General features: G+C 32.0%; 2 protein-coding genes across 2 annotated transcripts in view; both read right to left on the reverse strand.

Moving 5' to 3' along the window:
* Positions 1-75: 75 nt before the first annotated feature.
* Positions 76-8,523, reverse strand: LOC128559282 (uncharacterized). Its single transcript, XM_053550563.1, has 8 exons — positions 8,484-8,523; positions 7,362-7,487; positions 6,609-6,749; positions 5,334-5,456; positions 3,772-3,798; positions 3,200-3,280; positions 2,730-2,814; positions 76-1,921 (listed from the first exon to the last, which is right to left on the reverse strand). The coding sequence occupies exons 1-8, from the start codon at positions 8,521-8,523 to the stop codon at positions 1,225-1,227; spliced, it is 1,320 nt and encodes a 439-aa protein (XP_053406538.1). The 3' UTR covers positions 76-1,224.
* Positions 8,524-8,686: 163 nt separating this feature from the next.
* The window catches only part of LOC128546174 (uncharacterized), a 53,775-nt gene continuing 44,006 nt past the window's right edge, over positions 8,687-18,455 (reverse strand). Inside the window, exon 2 of the mRNA XM_053551396.1 lies at positions 8,687-9,185. Within this exon, the coding sequence (XP_053407371.1) occupies positions 8,905-9,185 (281 nt within the window). The 3' untranslated portion in view covers positions 8,687-8,904. The remainder of the gene's footprint in view (positions 9,186-18,455) is intronic.

Consider the following 18,455-nt stretch of genomic DNA (forward strand, 5'->3'; position numbering starts at 1 on the left):
TATAACCGAACAAGACAAACATTTACATATATCAAAAACAAATTTATGTTTTGATATATATAAAAAAGCGTATCAGACAGTTTGCGAAGTTTTGTTCAAAGAAATGTGTTTAAACAGGCTTTTGAAAGCTTTCCGTGGGAGCTACAAAGCTTGGGAGCAGTGAGCAAGAAGTTCCGATCGCCATACATAACGGTTTTAGTCTTTTGCAAAACCAACGACAGCTTGTCTTGTGATCTTAGGTTTCGAACCGGTCTGTATACTTCTATCATATTTTATCTTATAGAACCTTAAAGGTCTGGTTCAGAACAAATTCAAGCCGCAAATGATAAGTAAAAAATAAAAAAATGCGTAAATTTTAAAGTAATCGTACAATCTGAGGCTTAGAAAATGCAGATTATACACCATGCGTCAAAATCATTATTCTAACATGGCTCGATTTGATTTCCAGTTAAACAAAGAAGGAAATCAAGCTCTGTTTATTCTGTGATAAACAACGGTTGACGCGCGGACCGGTAAGAGAGCATTATGACGTCAATTATGACGTCAAATTGTCGCATGACGTCCAGTACATTACTCCTCGGGTAAATAAAGTCCAGCATAATATTTATTTAAATATGTCAATGAGCATGTCAGAATGAAAAAACAGTCAAGGCTTTCTTGTGATTTATTGTCTAGTTTACCACTGTTCATCGTTCAGATTCTTCAGATTTAACCACGCCCTCGTGGTTCAATTCCTACGCATCTGAACGATGAACCGTGGTAAATTAGACGATAAACCACTCGAAGGCCTTGATTATTCGTTAAGCATGTGTTCAGATGAGAGTGCAGTTAATATTTTCAAGTAGATCTCTCTAAAGTTAGGAAATCAAACGATATATTTTATGCTCTTCGGTGAAAAACTGAAATTTATCAGTGAAAAATCAAATTGATACTTAAACTGTTTCAAACATAGCCTTGCATAAAATACTGTCAAAATTAAAACTAGCTTCTGCAGATGTTTGACTTTTGTGAAATACTGTTATAATATTCAAACTTTCATTAAAAGAACTGTGGTTTGTTTTGCAGTAAATAGTTATATTTGTATTAGCTTGCTTTATCGTAAGCAATTTTAAGTCAACTATTCGACGTAACTGTCTTAATTATACTATTAGCAAGATATTTCGTCCACACCAGTTTGTATTCCGTTTGGTAAGTAACGTTCCCCTGTACTTAATTTTCAAGATGTTACTTATTTTCTTTATCACTTCCAGATGCTTTATTCGTTAACTGATTGTAAATGTTATCAAGTTGTTTTGAACCATTTCCTTGTTCGACAGAATCGTAGACTGATTCTGATCCTGCATTTTGTGGAACTCCGTATACATGGTTACAATTGTTACGTTTTAATACGTGGGCGGATGAATCGTATTCACCGCTTTGCAATGTGTTGTAGATATTGTTTGACTTGTTGACGCTGCAAGTTCCAGCTTTACCACTGACATCATAATCTCCCTCTGTGACATTACAGTGTACTTTAGCGTTAACTACTTCTCCATCTAATTCTGTCGCAAAACTGTATTCAGCCGTCTGAATTTCTTTTGGATTGGCAAAGTTATCTCCGTTTGTAAAGGCATAACAGTAGGAATTCATTTCATTATTACATGTATCTGTATCATTTCTTTGAACACTATTGTATTCTACCATTTTAGACTTTCCAGGACGTGTTTGAGCATGTGGTCGTTTCATATTTTTATTCACAGTGGCATATTGAGAATTCGAATCTGTATAATAATTTTCATTTCCCTTTGGAACATAAGCCTTCTCATCACGATAAGATATTTTGATTGGTATATCTTTACTTAATTTATGGGCAGCAGGACTGCTAGGCGTATTTGCTCTTACGTTGTCGTTTGTACTTTTACGGGACTGCCAACATTTATATCTAAAATAAAACAACACTAAAAAAGAAAGAAAAACAAATGGAAACATAAATGAGAATTTGATACTTGTGGTTTAAATACCCATTCTCCCTCATTTTATGCAATAAATAAAAACAAAGCAAAAAATAAAAGAATAAAAAATTGTAAGTCTACAGGATACTAATGTATTAGTTACTTCTAAACCTGCCGATTTCGAAATTAAGCTATATTCAGCTATGGTATACAACTCACGAAAAAGAGTAGAAATACTCAAGACAGTAACAGAACTGTAGGTATGTATGCGTACATTTTAAGAATTTGAAAATAAAACAAATCTTAAATTAAACGCATAAAAGCATAATAATACAACTCCACTGGGGAATTTAAGTTGTTCAATATAGCTAACATATTCCAGAGTGCATACCAGTTTACATAGCTGTAATCCAAACGAGGTGGATCCATGACAAACAAAATAACGAAGGACATGATATGTGAAACTCTGAAATGCTAATGCACATCTAAAGGCATCTTATAAATCAGAATAGCGTGTATTCGATGCCTTTGAAGAATACAGAACAACACTAATAACATCATCCAGGGCCAGGCAAACCACTGCAAAATACATTGCTTAAAGCTGGTTTAGCATGATGTCTACTACCTGTCCCGTCAGAAAGCGTAACGTCGAACTTTAAAAGGGCTGAACACCAAACATGCCGTGTGTCTTAAAATAGTGCCTCTGTCTAAATAAAAATAATTTTGTGTTACAATGATTGTTGAATGGATAGGGAATAATAATACTTTTGGATTATAGGAAATATATTATCACTGTACCTTCTAGACAAGTAAATGCTAATTAAACTTCCACATATCAACGCCAAAAGAATTGCGACTGGTACACCAACTTTCACAGCAATATCTAAAATATTATCATTTCAGCAGTGAAATTCAAAACAACTGTATATTGATTAAACAAAAATCATTTTATTTAAGTAGTGGTCTCCACTGTCCTAGTCATCCAGGTCGCTGAATTTGAATCACATGCTCTTCACGCTATTGGTTCAGTATCTCGCTTAGGGTGTGGAATTATTTCATGTGAGGAAACATCTGTGTGGCATTAAACCAAACAAACAAAACTTATTTAATAAAAGAACCAATTCCGCAGATTGTCAAATATATGTTGTTGTAATAACTTTAACATATTAAGATCTTGCATTGCAAAATTTAAAACAGTGTATATTATTTCACGAAACATAACCTACAAACGTGGTCTTTTTAAGGGAGAAAAGTAAAAAAAAACAAACTTGAATCATGTTCTTGCTCTGTACGCTGCTCTGCTTTATCCTCAGTAGACACTTCTGTTTCGTTTCGATCGGAGATTGACTCTGTCACAGGTAGATTTATTATCCATGAAATTATACTTATATACACTAAAGAAACATTTTAGTTAACATAAAGTTACTTAACAAACATTTAAACGGAAGATTTATTTTCGTTTTTTCGGTATGGTAATTCATAAGGTAAATGCTAAAGAAAAGGGATGTTGAGCTAAACGTCTTAAATTTCGCCAAAACTAATTTCTCGTAATTGTGTCAGAAATCGTAATAAAAGTTACGTTTCATGATTAGTCGGAGACTTCTGTAAAATGTAGTTCGAATAGGTTTCTTTACTGATATGTATCTAATAAATAATATTTTCCTGGAGGTAGTTCAAAGCATATTTTGAAGTATACAACTGTACAGTTTTAAAGAAGATTAACAAATTTAGTTTGCACAATAAGCATATCTGAAGTTTTGACTGTTTAATAAGATATAAATCATAAATGTAGGACTCACTATTTACAAAATTTTATGGCTTGATACATTTTTGTACTCACCCCTAAAACAATGCTTAGAGATAGACCCTAAAATTTTCAATGATAGAAACACATTAAATTAAGTCTAGATAATGATTTCCAAGTCCTTGACAAAACCAAAAATGGTTTCACAAATGTGAAATTTATGATAATTTTGTTAATATCAGTTACAGAAGTTTAAATATTTAATTTAAAGTTGTGATCCACAAAGAATGACAACTCTTGCCTTGGGCTAGTACTTATAAGCAGAGATATCTATTAGTTTACTTCCCTTGCAATTACACAAATGAGTGGAAAAAGAAAACGGTTTAAGACACAATATGATACTTTTTTGCACAACAAAAACATTTAGGATTTATTCATATGTATTTGATTTACCCCTCAAAACCTGGTTCCTGTGATTTGGTCAACTTACTTATAGTGAAAAAATAACTTGTAACAAGCCGATAACAAAATGAAATACTTGTAAGTATTTTATAGTGCAGATAATACAGTTTTGCTTGTATCAAAATGTCAAATGAGAATCACTTTTGTAATACAGAACACCTGGTAGGATTAGTAAGGTGCAATTATATTGATCACTGTTTCCTATGCCTACAATGCTTTTCTTTAGGTCCTTTCCATTTTTTTAAATCTGAAGATTACAACAGTTGTGGTATTTAATATACAAATTCAAGTGTAAACGTTCTGCTTTACACATGCTTAACAGTTAGGTTAATCTTTTTGTATTCCCTTGAATGATCGTTAAAGTAAGGTAACTGGGCAGATAATAAAATTTCTTAAATTCCTCTGAAAAGAAAAAGTCTATTTAATAAACATCATGTCAAATAACACATCAACCTGTCCTTATATGAAGATGTCAGAGTTCATAAAAAAGGAACCTAAGAAGGACTAATGTACTTTATTAAACAAGGCAATGTTAGTATAGTAACCATTATAAGAATAACAGAGATCAAAAGCAATACACATATGATCGCCTCTGGTTATATAAATCTCGGTCAGGCTATATACCCACAGTATATCCCGTCAAAAAATCTTTATAGAGCTACATGTTATTTATCGATTAATTCCTATATCAGAAACAGTAAAAACTGAATAGCATGTGACTGATGCAGACGTGGTTCAAGCTAAGTACATCGATCTGAGAGATATATCATATTTAGTAGGTCTAGATCTACATAAAAAGGGGCCTACGTGGCCGAGTGGTTAAGGTCGCTGACTTCAAATCACTTGCCCCTCATCGGGGCGTTGAATTCTTCATGTGAGGAAGTCATCCAGCTGGGTTACGGAAGGTCGGTGGTTCTTCCCACTCGTGATGAAATAATGCACGGAGGGGCACCTGGGGTCTTCCTCCACCATAAAGGCTGGAAAATCGCCATATCACCTAAGATGTGTCGATGCCATGTTAAACCCAACCACAAAAAAAAAAAATAATAATCTACATACAATGTAAAATAAAAAAGGGAAAAATATTTAATTCATAAACATAATAATATTTTACGCCTCTCTTGAAAATTGCGTTCTTGTGACCTTACATGCACACACTTCATTTATCTATTTAAATGTGTAAACAGTTTACATACCGTTTACCCTACATAATGAGAATCGGTATTTGTCACATTTGATAAAATATTTCCCAACCGTCTTTTTGAACGCTCCACACAAAACGGATCTGTTTCTATGTACACTTACAGATGTTCCTATCTCTGAAAAATAACATAACTGACATCTTGTATCATACACAGCGACATATGTTTAGGCCTAAACATTCTTTGTTTCCGGTAACATGCTAAAAGAATTCGGGTAGGTAGGTCGGGAAAAAATGAGTACTAATTAGGGGGTTATGCCTTTAGAGCATCAGTAAGTTGATTTCTAACATCACTGAGCATGTTTAAAGCATAAAAAGTGCAGTTTTGCAACTGTTTGTCAAAAAGTTAGAAACAAATATTCTCCAAGGCCATAAAAACATTTAGGGTCGGGCCAAAAATTTAGGATAGGTCGGAATACCGAAAACGAACACTTTTTTTCGCCTAATGTTTAAAGTGAAATTTTCGTGTCTTTTGTCTCCATTTAATTCAGATGAAAAAAAATGTTTTTTTTTTTTTTTTTTTTTTTTTTTTTTAAGTTATAGATAATCTTTTTTATAAGTACACGTACTTGTATTTTTCAAACCAATAACCCAACAAATACCCGTGGTTACAGAAAATTTATTATCATTCTTATTAATATTATTCGATCATTTATTTAAAAGGTTTTGAGGTTTCAAACTGGCACGGCTCAATTATTAAGCGTGGGTCGCCAGCCAGATGGATTGACCATGACTGTCACTTTACATAATTATATAAAGAAGTACATATTTGCTAGCAACGGGTGTGGCGACTACTAGCAACCCAAATGTCTATTTGACAAATTAGACCGTGAGACATTATTTGTAAGTTTTTTTCCCATTTTCTTTTCACTATTTTTTTTTCGAGGAAACAATGCAGATACTCTGCTATAAGATGATATATACATCCATAGCTGCTAAAGAATAAGATTCTGACGCTATTTTTGACACTCAGCATAATTTTTGTTCTTATCCAGGCGTTAAACAATTAAAATATGAACTTGATGAATTCTGCTTAACCCACTGCTAGGTTTTATATTTCATAACAAAATCGTCTACTAGAATTTGTATTGGTTGCATTATATGCTTCCAAAGGATTTTCTTTATATTGTTAGATTTTCTGTTTTGATTTTCGCAGTTTATCCAATTTTACCTGATAATGAAATTTTGGAAAGAATGACGGTCGGTCAGACTTGTACAATATGGAAATACAACGTGTAACCCTGTTGCTGGAAGGTAAAGATATAGTTACCAGTTGTCATGTTCCGAATGTTACTTGTCCAGTAATACCCTGGTATTATGTTGTTTCTGTTATCATTCAAATCCGAATCGCGAATGACTTCATTGCACTGGACAGATTCTCGTGTTCCGTTACGGACATCGAGTTTGGATGCTGCAAGAGCAGTTTAGAAATAGACCGTTTACTTTTAAACGTACAAGTGTTATAAATAGTAGCTCATTACTTTAAGTGTCACACACTTTCAAATGAAAATAATATATAAAATTGTTTAATATAAAAAAAAAGTGATTTAGAGTAAACTGTTATATGACAAAGTTTTAAACTGTCTTTCATTTTAACAAAGATTTTGCATAATTAATGCTTTCAATATTAGTAGTGGTTTTACGTATATAGTAACATTGTAACAGTTTCTACATTGTTTACCAATAGTCTCTAGTAATTCTTTTAAAGAATGGCCACTTTAAACAATCAGTACACTTAAAAATGTATTATATAATATTATGCTAAACTAATTGTAAATGTATGATTAAATAAACAAATAAATGAATAATACATTTTGATTCAACAATCATGATGACTTTTATATTGACGTCTATCAGTAGTTAACCACATGTTACCTTTTCGCGCGTTAAACTGTAATGACAGGTAAGTTCATATGTTTGATTTACAGTTAAAAGAATTTAAGCTTAACCGTTATGTTCCTATATCAAATTAATCCGTGTTCGCTTACATAAAATAGATGTGATTGGTTTGTTGACAACTTACTGGATTTATTTTTGCAAAGATAATTTCTGTTTTCGCTGCAGTTTCCATATAGCTCCTCTGCTGGACCCAATAGTGGATCCAACAATGTGCTGTTTAAGTAGTCAAATCCACACAATTTCTCATATGCTAAAACATATTAATATTACATACATATATGCATTTCGTCGTCCGTCATGGTCGAGTCTGTCAGCAATTAAAAATGTTCGTTTTCTTTAAAGCGATCATTGTATCAGCTCAAACTTTGATGATATTTAAATCTATGATGTCAAGAGCAAAATTATATTTCACACTTTATGCATAATCAACTTTTAGAACGATCAATAAGTACTTTTTTTCATAATGGAGTAAATCTGCAGGCCTTCGAGCTACGGTATAGTGGTAGTACACAGATCTTAAGTCTGTTACTGAGAGGTGCTTCATATTACAGTACATGAATTTGCTATTATTGTATATAATATCCATACAGAAAAAGATATATTATAGGTTTAACAACATAATGAAATGGCGACAAATATTAATTTCACCTAACTAGAAACTAAACCAAGTAGACCAGTGGATAATAATGGCCAGCGAACCTTGCCTTTTTATATGGAATAAAATGTTTAATCGCTTATAAAGGAATCCAATATTTTAATGTTGTAAACCAATATGTATTGTATGTATTGAACTGTTTTAGAAGTGTTATTGTTTATCAGTAAAATATAGTTTCCTACATTGCAGGTTCCCGCCAATCTAGTGCGTTTTTATACATTATAATAGTATCAGATAGCTTTTTTGTTTTGTTTTGGGTTTAACGCCGTTTCTCAACAGTAGTGCAATCATATAACGGCGGGCAGTTAACCTAGCCAGTGTTCCTGGATTGTGTACCAGTACAAACCTGTTCTCCGCAATTAACTGCCAACTTCGCCACATGAATCAGAGGTGGAGGACTAATAATTTCAGACACAATGTCGTTTATCAAATAGTCACGGAGAACATACGCCCAGCCTGAGGATCGAACTCACGATCCCGCGATCCGTAGACCAAACGCGCTACCTACTGAGCTAAGTGGGCGGGCTTCTTAACAGATAGCGGTTGGTGCTATAAGATACACATATTTAACACGTGACGGTAGAGTCATACTTTGAATGTTTTTCAACATATTATAGTGTTTTACAGGCATGCCTACTAGTACGATCTTGTTCATATATAATACTTAAACCAGTACGATTATATATAATATATATATAGCATGAGAAAAAGTAGAAGGAAATACATTTTTGTATTAGATTTACAAACTGTTACTTTCTTTCAGCTTCGGTGTACAGTGATAACGTAAAGTGATAAGCGCATCTTACAATATGTAGCTTTTACAGTATAAAATATATCATTCTATACAATTATTTCGTTTTCTTTATATGTTGACGTCCGCTGGTACCATAGAATAACCATGTCTATGGGTCGACCTCAATGTGAACTCTTTTGAAGATTTCTACATTACTCGCATATGTGATAACACAGTATGTGGTCATGAACGTTATGAAATGTTATCTCAGAGCTTATCCTATACTATGATACCAGAGAAACGTAATAGAAAAAGTAAAATAGAGCAATTATGTGAGAACATAACTGATACAATACGTGCACTACTAAATCCACTCCTTTTCGGTTCCCACGCATAATCAGCTGTCCAGACATCTATGTCTTCTTTCAGACAAAGCTCGTCAAGAGTTTTACCGATATCTGTCACATACGAAACCAGAGTTCCACCTTTGTCTTTACAATCTTCCACTGATTCGTTCCAAGTTTTAGTTACGTTGTTGCAGTAGATACCCGGGGCATAATCTATATATGTAAAAACATACTATGAATAAATCAAGAACTGTTATTGAAAGTGATGCATGCTAGTAAACTGACAAGATGCACCCTATGTCTTTTGAATGTTTTGAAAACAAATTTAATTCCAATGTAAAATTTTAACTTTGTTTCATAAAACGTTAAGACTTAGTTGCAACAGCAGGGGTCAGACAATTTCAAATAATGTTTAAATATACAAGGCCAGATTAATAAACATAGCAGTCATCTATGAAATTGCATCATCACTTGAAATGGCCACTGGTAAGATAATCAAATGTTATATAGATTAATCATATAATCATGATTTACAGAAGTGTTACTTTATAAAGTCATTGAACATAGTAAAATAACAAACACTTACAGAAATAAAATAATACATTGTCAAATTTGTAGTACATTTGAAAGTTTGTATCTTTCTAATTATGAATAAACCTTGTTAGAAAACAAAATGATAAGAACTTACGAAACAAAAACATACGTTTCACTAACGGGTAATTTTGTTGTATTTGCACCATTTCTCTAAAGTTATTTCAAGCAAAAGAAAACACATCTTTTAAAAAGAAAGGTGCCTCATTATACCAATTTTACAGGAAGATATTTTATCACAATAAAATAGTTTGACAAGAATATATTCTATCAAAAAGCAATTTTATGGCTGACTGCTGCTTTCCAATATGCATTGAAATGCCAATACAATTATGTAAAATGCATTTATATTTATGAAAAGAAGCATCCATATCATATGTTTCGTTGATATTATTATTACTATTATCCCGTTTCTTCCTTAATTACACTTCAACTAATCAGTGGTAATCGGCAGCTATTGATAGACTCGTATACTTGATGAGGACACTTAAATAGCAGTGGCTCTGAGCCTATTATTGCTTATCAGGCTTTTGTGAAATCATAACTAAAGATTCATTTTACCAAAATACGGATTGTACATTCAATGGTCTGACTTACTAGAATATTGTATCATTATTTTCGAAGAGATTAACAGCTAACAGCCATTCAAAAATAAACAGAGAGCCTTGATTGCCTTAGACTGATCACGCGAGATTCACAACTGGTTTGGGGATCACTCAGTGAATATTGGTGTGAATTTTTTTTTAAGTCGGGTCAACAATTTCAGAGGAGAAGACTTTCAACACTTTCTATGCAGCCATATATAGAAAACTAGCTCCGCCGCTTGGTGACCACGTTTTTAAACAATTCAGAGTAATTTACTATATTGACTAAGTTTTTTAAGAATCGCCCAAAAATATTTCTGTGTTTTTCCTTCTTTTCTTTGAAATTTGACAAGCGGTTCCAGAGGAGATGGTTTTAGAAATATATATTCATATATCCGAAGCAAAGTGATTTGAAGATGTCCGGAGGATGATCAGCTGTGACAAATATCTGTGAAATTATCCTGAAATCAGATTTCATTACAACCATATTTTAGCATAGACGACCTGTATTTAAAGGTGCCTGAAATTGCTTCATGGTTTAGAAGATGTTCTTTAAGGAAATTGAAGGACGAACGACGGACGGACGGATGATATCCAATGATCCTAAAAGTTGACCATGATCACCTCGTGCTCAGGTTAACTAACACAGAAACATGCTTTGTCTCACACACAAAAAGTAGGAAGAAAAAGTTTTAGTTTTTCACTAGTTAATGACATGCCCGAAGTTTCTTGTAATACTCGAAATTACTGTTGGTCGCGCAAGTAATGTTAATCTGAACTAGTCATGTTTTCTGTTTCATGATTAAGTGAATCATTTTATAATTTTAACCTTAACAATTTGTATAGCCTTATGGAGGACAGATATTTTGCAAACCGAATACAAATCTTAATATACAATGATATATACAAGTGAAATGTGCTGTCTTATACAGTCTCACATCATGATATACTGTTCGTTTAAATACGTAAGACTTATCACGGTACGGGTGCGGAAAAAAACATCATGGAGTGGCATTTATTAATGCGGTGGTTATAACCTGTCAAATTTACTATATTTACGCAGTCCAAAAATATATCTTAAATTAATATACAGTAACTTTTTAGTAATACTGTTTTATTTTGAATACTACATACTTAGGTTATTACAAGTATGTAATACAGGGCATTTATCCCTTTATTTTACCTCCAAGTAATGAATAACTTTTTGTGTCAAAAGTTGAAATATAATGTGCATCGCGTTATGCACAATGTCGCGATTCAACATAATGTTATAGTGCATGAAAACATGATGATACATGGTAGTAATTTCAGATAGTTCATATACTTTACTATAGGTACTATATATAACATTCGCTTCTTCATAACTTCTTTCGGCTACAGTGTACAATCTACAATTTAGCGGCAAGTTACTACTTCGTCGATTTGTCCCAATTCTTTTTAGAGCAGTTCCATACATAAATTTTGCTCTGCTAACTTTTTTACTAAGAATTTTGAATTTGGTTAATATTGGCAGTACACAATAAACCTATGCAGTAGTTCTCCTCGAAGGTCATTTATGACACTGAGGCAAAAAAGAAACTTCGGGCATGTCATTAACAAGTGAAAAACTAACTGATGATTATGGAGTCAAATTCATTAGCAAAATAAAGTAAATTCTGTAATCGTCATTATATATTCTTTTAACAGGGAACACATGCGACTAAACTAAAGAATACTTGAAAGTATGTATGTATTAGATAGAGAATATCGATCAAATACAAAAAAGATAACACATATCTGAAAGCAATTTATCATATCGATATGTCGCTATTTTTTATCTAAAGATAAGATATAATGCAGATTCAGTTGTTTTTGCGAGTCTAAAAGTTCATTACTTTTGAAAACTAAATTGATGGGCATTGTAGAATATACATTGATATTGAATGCCTTGGCGGTCAACAGTTTTCACTTTTGACCGCTAAGACATTCAATAAGTTATATATTACGTGGCATAAGAAATAAGTTTTTCAAGTTTGAATTTAGCCTAACAAAATCTCGTTTTGAACGGTTATATTACAGCGAATAAAGTCAGTTAACGAATGTGTCAAAAATCGATCTCTTGCGAAATTCCCTGATATTACAGGAGTCAACATAAAATATCAATTTGCCGTTATCAGTTTTTGATATGCGAGACATGTATTGTGTTTGTTTCTGTTTAGTTTTATCTTATATTGCTTTATTTATATAATCCCCCTATCTCTTAAACAAACAAAATCAGACACAAAATACTTTACCTTGTGTTTTTAAAGGTACATGTATCCTGTAAATATCTTTTTCTAAATGTTCTATATCTGAATGTTCACTTCAAATCTCTTCAATTATATTTTACATTTACTAATTATATAACTTTTTATGTATATAGAGATACATTCATAACTAAATTCCATGCGGTAACAGACAATTGTTAAGTTAAAAAAACTTCCAGTTATTTTAGATAGTGCACATTTAGACTGTTTTTATCTAGACATTAATTACGTATGGACTGCTTTAAACCTAATGCATAGAACTGTTTATACTGCTTATTTCCAATAAGAGGTTTTGGGCTACGTGCCTTTAAAATTATTGAATGTCGAATGTTGTTAATTTCCAATCTCTCTAAATTTTATACTCTATGTACAAACAGTGCAAAAATGGTTCGCATATGGAATAAAGTGGGCTTGATGCTTACTGTATGCGTATCCTCCCTGTCAATTCCGGTTAAAATCATATAACTGACGTTGACTGTCTACGATACGTTATGCTAATGACCATTCTACGTGTTAGAGGAATAATTTATAATTAAACGGAAAATGAAAAGAATGAAAAGTAAATTTTATGTATCGGTCACGTGTATTTCCATGTACCAGAGAACAACTGCACCGCTGAATAGATGCGCTCAAACTGAGATACTATTGATATTAATTAATGATATGGCACTTGTGAACACGTACATCAGTTAATTATTCATTATCATACAATACTGCAATTTATATACAGATATTAAGGCATGATACCTTTAAATTATGACAAAATGCAACATCGCTACCTCGTCTGAATGAATATATATATATATATATATATATATATATATATATATATATATATATATATATATATATATATATATATATACGCTCAGAGAAAAATAAAAATAAGATCAGATATATGGTGTTATCATGTATAATATTTTATTTATATGTCCGATGGTATGGCTTTATATATTTTAAAAGCAATAATAATTTTTCTTTCAATTTGAAGTTTGATCATATTTTGAACATTAGAATATGAGTTTTTGTTTCTGAACTATTTTAAAAAACGCCAAATCAAAACAAAAAAAAAAGATGTCCGCGTCGGGAATCTAAGGAGTCTTCCGCTGCCGTTACTAATATTGCTATGGAGGATTTAGTGTGCAATTCGCGTTAAGTATAGATACTGTATTTATAATCGAGGCAATTTACCTAAAGTACCTTTTCAATTTTCATCGTAAAAAGTAGTAAAAACAACTAATTCTCACGTGTTTCCATAACATATAGTCTGTCTGTAATTAAGTTTCAACGCATTCTTAAGAAATACAGCTTTAATTTCCAGGTATCTGAAAGAAAACAACCTTTGTGTTGTTTTCGAACGATCTAGAGGCCAGTGCCTTTAAAATTTACTTAAAAGAAAAGAAACGCACAAAAAATCGTGGAGAAATGACAATCCACATTACATATATAAATAAAGTAGCTAATATCGCATGTATCCGACACTACACCTACTTTAAGTAAAATACTATACCTGTTGATGCAACTGCAAGTATATTTAACACGTATGTAAGCACTAATGCTGGTAATCCCTTCATAATAAAAAAAGATACTGAACCTTTTTATGGTATCTTTAAAACGCTAACGTAACTCTTAAAGATAAAACCAGGAAGATAAACTGTAAATTTATGAAATTTGTACTTGACTGATAACAATATACATTGTATAAAAGAGAGGTAGTACATTAACGTCCAAATGTTCCTTGCCTTAAAAAAATGGAACAGATATTATTTTGGAAAGGCAGTTTGTCTGTAATCAGAAATATATTGTATTTTCTTGAGTTCAACTATTGTTTATTTGTAGAATATAATAAAATTACAAAAGCAAAAGCCATCGATTTCTTTAATGTAAATTAGATATATATATACACAAGTCATGCCAAAAAGCGGTCACTAATGAGAATCCGTAGTTTTATCCCTCTTATGTATTAAAATGACAAACAGCTTTTTCAATGACTGAGGTAAATACAGTTATTACTGTAATATACACGTCACACTGAACCATGGACTAAGATACTAAAGTTTTGGTTATAAGATATTCCGCACACAGTTTGAGTGGATTTAAGCTTTAACAGCTTGGATATTTTCTCTCAAAGATCTTTGTAGACCTGAAACCTCTATTGACAAGGCAAACATCGCTGCATAAATGTTGTAGGCCGGGATACCTTATAAATAGATAAAGATGTACTGAAATATCAGAGGGCATAGTGTCAACGATTCTGAATAGATATTTTCACCTGAGAAAGATTTGCGCAAGGTGGGTACCTCATTTGTTCATTGAAGAATAAAAACAGCGTCTAAAATAATTCCAAGAACTTTTGAAAAAGAAAACTCATTGTTAGCAATAGTCCGATTCGGCTTTTTTCCAACTTGAGAACAGGTGAAAACACCCAGGTGTACATATTTCAGCCACAGTTAACAAGCAATAGAACCATCAGTACTCTGAAAATGTTGTACAACTTTGAAATTGTTTTAGTTCTAGCGGGAAAGTTGATCTAATGCTCGTCAATGGTATCATGCAGTAACTGGACGCCTGAAGAATGTGAAAATGTTTTACAATATGAAGCAAAGAATGGACTTATGTTCATCTGATTCATGCCAATGCTTCTTACAAAGTGATGATGTTATGCGTTTTTAAGAGTCTGAAAATGTACATGTTGTAAATAAAAAAGCCTAATTACAAGACCTGAGTCCTTGTCACTTTTTTTTTTTATTTCCAAGACTCATGAACTTTTTTAAAAAAATAAAAGTCCAGAAGAAAAGAAGACTAGCTTAAAGTATTTCTCGGCCGGGTAAATATTTTTTTTTCAAATGTGTTTCGGTAAACATAGATTTCTTTGCAAGTTTGCAATAAAAATTCTTCAGAAATTTAACCACAATGACCCTTGTAACATGTCTTTAATAATTACGGCTTATAAAATAAGAAAGGTAATGATGGCCATATATCGCTCATCTTAATTCCTTATTATTAATTACTTTACATTAATTAATAACTTCTGCAAAGAACATTTCTGTCAAGTTACTTTAAATTTGCTTGCATATTCAGAGACAGTATTTTTTGTTTAAGTTTTACATAGGACCATATAGGAAAAAGTGTTATTGCCATTCTGCAGCCGAGTTTTCACAAATAAGTGGTTTTTGTATCTTATACCTTTTCGCGAAGTCAATACTAAAGGAAAATTTCTGTGTAAATTGTTCAAAACCAAAGTGCAGTTGAAGATTTACTAGACAAATTTTTAAATATGAGGGCTCTGTTTATTTACAATTCAAAAGTATTTGCACAATCCTGGTAAAGATTTACCCAAGAAATAGTTGTGATGATTTTATAATCGGATATGTTATTTACAAGATTGTGTTTAAAGATGATAGTATTTTAGCTCCGATGGCAAAGGTTTGCTACACATCAGCATTGTTAAATTTTATTCAAAAAATCAATCTTGAATAAGGACTTGTGTTATAGCAACAACCGAGGCCAAAAGATATTTTACATATTTGGGAAGTGTCAGATCTGTGTGTATCTCATACTGATCACACACACGATTGTCATATGGGTGGTAATACCTGCTTCTAAAGCGTTAGAGATTGTATCCAAAACAAAGACTTTGTACATTTTCCCGTTATCTCAATCATACATTACTTTCAAGTATGGCGATACGTTCAAATGCTAAGACTCCTGTAAATATTGTATTTCATAGCGATAAGGCACATGTGACACATAAACCTTTGATAACCCTTTTTAAACATTAACAATAGAATTAGATTGAACGTTTTGAAAAGTTTAAATTGACGCAGTATTTGTAAGACTGAAAATAAATACGTATAATTATGAACATACATATTTTATTTCAAAACATTTTTTTCGATCATTCAATGTATGAATTTCCTTTATCGTCTTCTTTGCAAAGAGTGATACTGTGTTGTTTTAATGAAAAGCAAGGTCATCTTTTTACCATTTCACTAAATTCTTTACAAAAAACATATTGAATTTAATATAATACATAGAAAGATACTTCGAAAGCATAGAATTTAACCAAGAAAAAGTCTAACATAGTTTGTTGATGAGAGCACCCAAAGCACTGGCTTTAGCGGAATTATATTATACCAAGGGGGGTATTCGATCTACTCTTTACCTCCGAAACAAAATGGCGGCCAAAACTGAAAATGTGAGTTTTTCTTACTTTTTATCTTTTTTAAGGATTTCTAGACCATTACACATGGCTATCAACCTGCTCCACTGTTTTCTCTATCTATCGGTACCTTTAACTTTGGAAACAGTGCTGTAATTTGTCTGGAATGCTGGTCATGGGATTTGAATCGATGGAAAATCCTCCGTTAAACACGGGATAAGGAATAGTGCGATTAGCAAAAATGGTCTTTTTTCCTAATTATTCAAACAGCTGTGAGCTATTTTTTTTATTAGAAGTAAAATATCATATATATTTCCTTCATGGTTAGTCTGGAGCCGATTAAAAGTCGTAATTTTAAATTACACAGTTTTTTGTCTGATGGTAAGGAACAGTGTACGAAAATAAGAGGATAAGGTGCAGTTCACTTCTTCAAGCGACTTTTTCCTTCGCTCTTTTCAGAGACAATCAAGTAAAATTCTGTTAAAATAATATTTTGGTGATCATTTATAACTATCTCTTGCTCAATGTAGTAAGATTTAAAAGGTATCCGCCTGTCTATCAGACACGTGATGTACTGAAAGCCAAAAGTTTAGCAAGTATTTAATAAAGTATCCCTTGCCAACATTTAACTATCTGTAAATTTCTTTTTGGTATAGGAGTGTTTACACTATGTGCTTTTACATTTGTGTTTTGGCAAGTGGTGCTTATGCTTCTAATGTTTTTGGAGTTCCCACTATGTGTTAAAGCATACATGTTAATTTCAGGGGTGAAAGCAGTATCATAAAATACGTTTATCAACACATCTAGTTCCATAAGCTTTATAAATAAACGAATCTAAATATTACTATTATGATTTGAAAACACTACTGCTGACATCTATTTATGAACCTTATTTTCCAGAAGCCTTTCTCCTAATGGTATATAATAATTCAAACATTTTAAAAGCTATTTTGGGGAAGTAATTCACCCAAAATTACAAATTAGGCGCATATAGGTCGTAAAAAATCTGGAAAAAAATGAGGTATACAAGTGAGGTGTTTTCATTTCCAAAATAAAAGATACCTAGATTAAACACAAAAAAAAACAACCATGAAAATTTTCTCTGAAGAAAGTTATGATACATTAAAAAACATCTCCACTTTTTCCTTGAGGGTTTTCAAAATACATACGTGACTACACCAGTGTTTAAAAAACAAACTGTTTTCGGGAACAGTTGCGCGGTTGACTGTGTCGGTATGTTTAGTAGAATAGCTGAAAATATACCAGCATTTTAGCTACATACTGATTATACAAACTGCATTTATTTTTTCCGGCTTCGTATATCAAACTAACAAGATGAATTGAAATCAAATTTTATTTAAACATTCAGAGTGAACTAAACCAGTTTTTCCTTTTTTTCTATGTAATTTAAACGTAATACAAACAATAGTTTTGTCTGAAGGAAAAGTCCTGGAATATTTACAGTCATTCTAACAACTTTGAGAACATTCTATCATATTTTCATCATACATAACACAAAATCGATGAGTATGCTCAAGGTAACGTATGTACCAGTTAAGTAAATTATGCATATACAATGTATTTACCGATACCACTTTTCGTTAATTCAATAAAATCTTTTATATGCCCTTTGAATATGTTTCGATCACATTAAATTTTGTATTACTGTTTATGGGCAATAGTGTATTCTCATTTGAATTCAAACATCTATGATACTGCCCGGAAATTTATGTACGTCCTAAATTTCTAGTATATTGGTCCAAAACTATAATAAAGGAAATGTTTTAAGATGTTTAATCACTATCAAGGCAGTTATGCATATCATGTGAATTGCAGAAAAGAAGAATAAACAATATCGCGA

Source organism: Mercenaria mercenaria, chromosome 9, assembly GCF_021730395.1.
Source record: "Mercenaria mercenaria strain notata chromosome 9, MADL_Memer_1, whole genome shotgun sequence".
Taxonomy (NCBI): domain Eukaryota; kingdom Metazoa; phylum Mollusca; class Bivalvia; order Venerida; family Veneridae; genus Mercenaria; species Mercenaria mercenaria.

What these genes read in the sequence shown, in the direction of transcription:
- LOC128559282 (XM_053550563.1), bottom strand. Translation starts at nt 8,523, where the DNA reads ATGCCTGTAAAACACTATAATATGTTGAAAAACATTCAAA. An exon ending in CTCATTATGTAGGGTAAACG is followed by an intron (nt 3,799 to 5,333) that starts GTATGTAAACTG and finishes TGAAAATTTTAG; the next exon opens with GGTCTATCTCTAAGCATTGT. An exon ending in AGAGCAAGAACATGATTCAA is followed by an intron (nt 2,815 to 3,199) that starts GTTTGTTTTTTT and finishes ATAATATTTTAG; the next exon opens with ATATTGCTGTGAAAGTTGGT.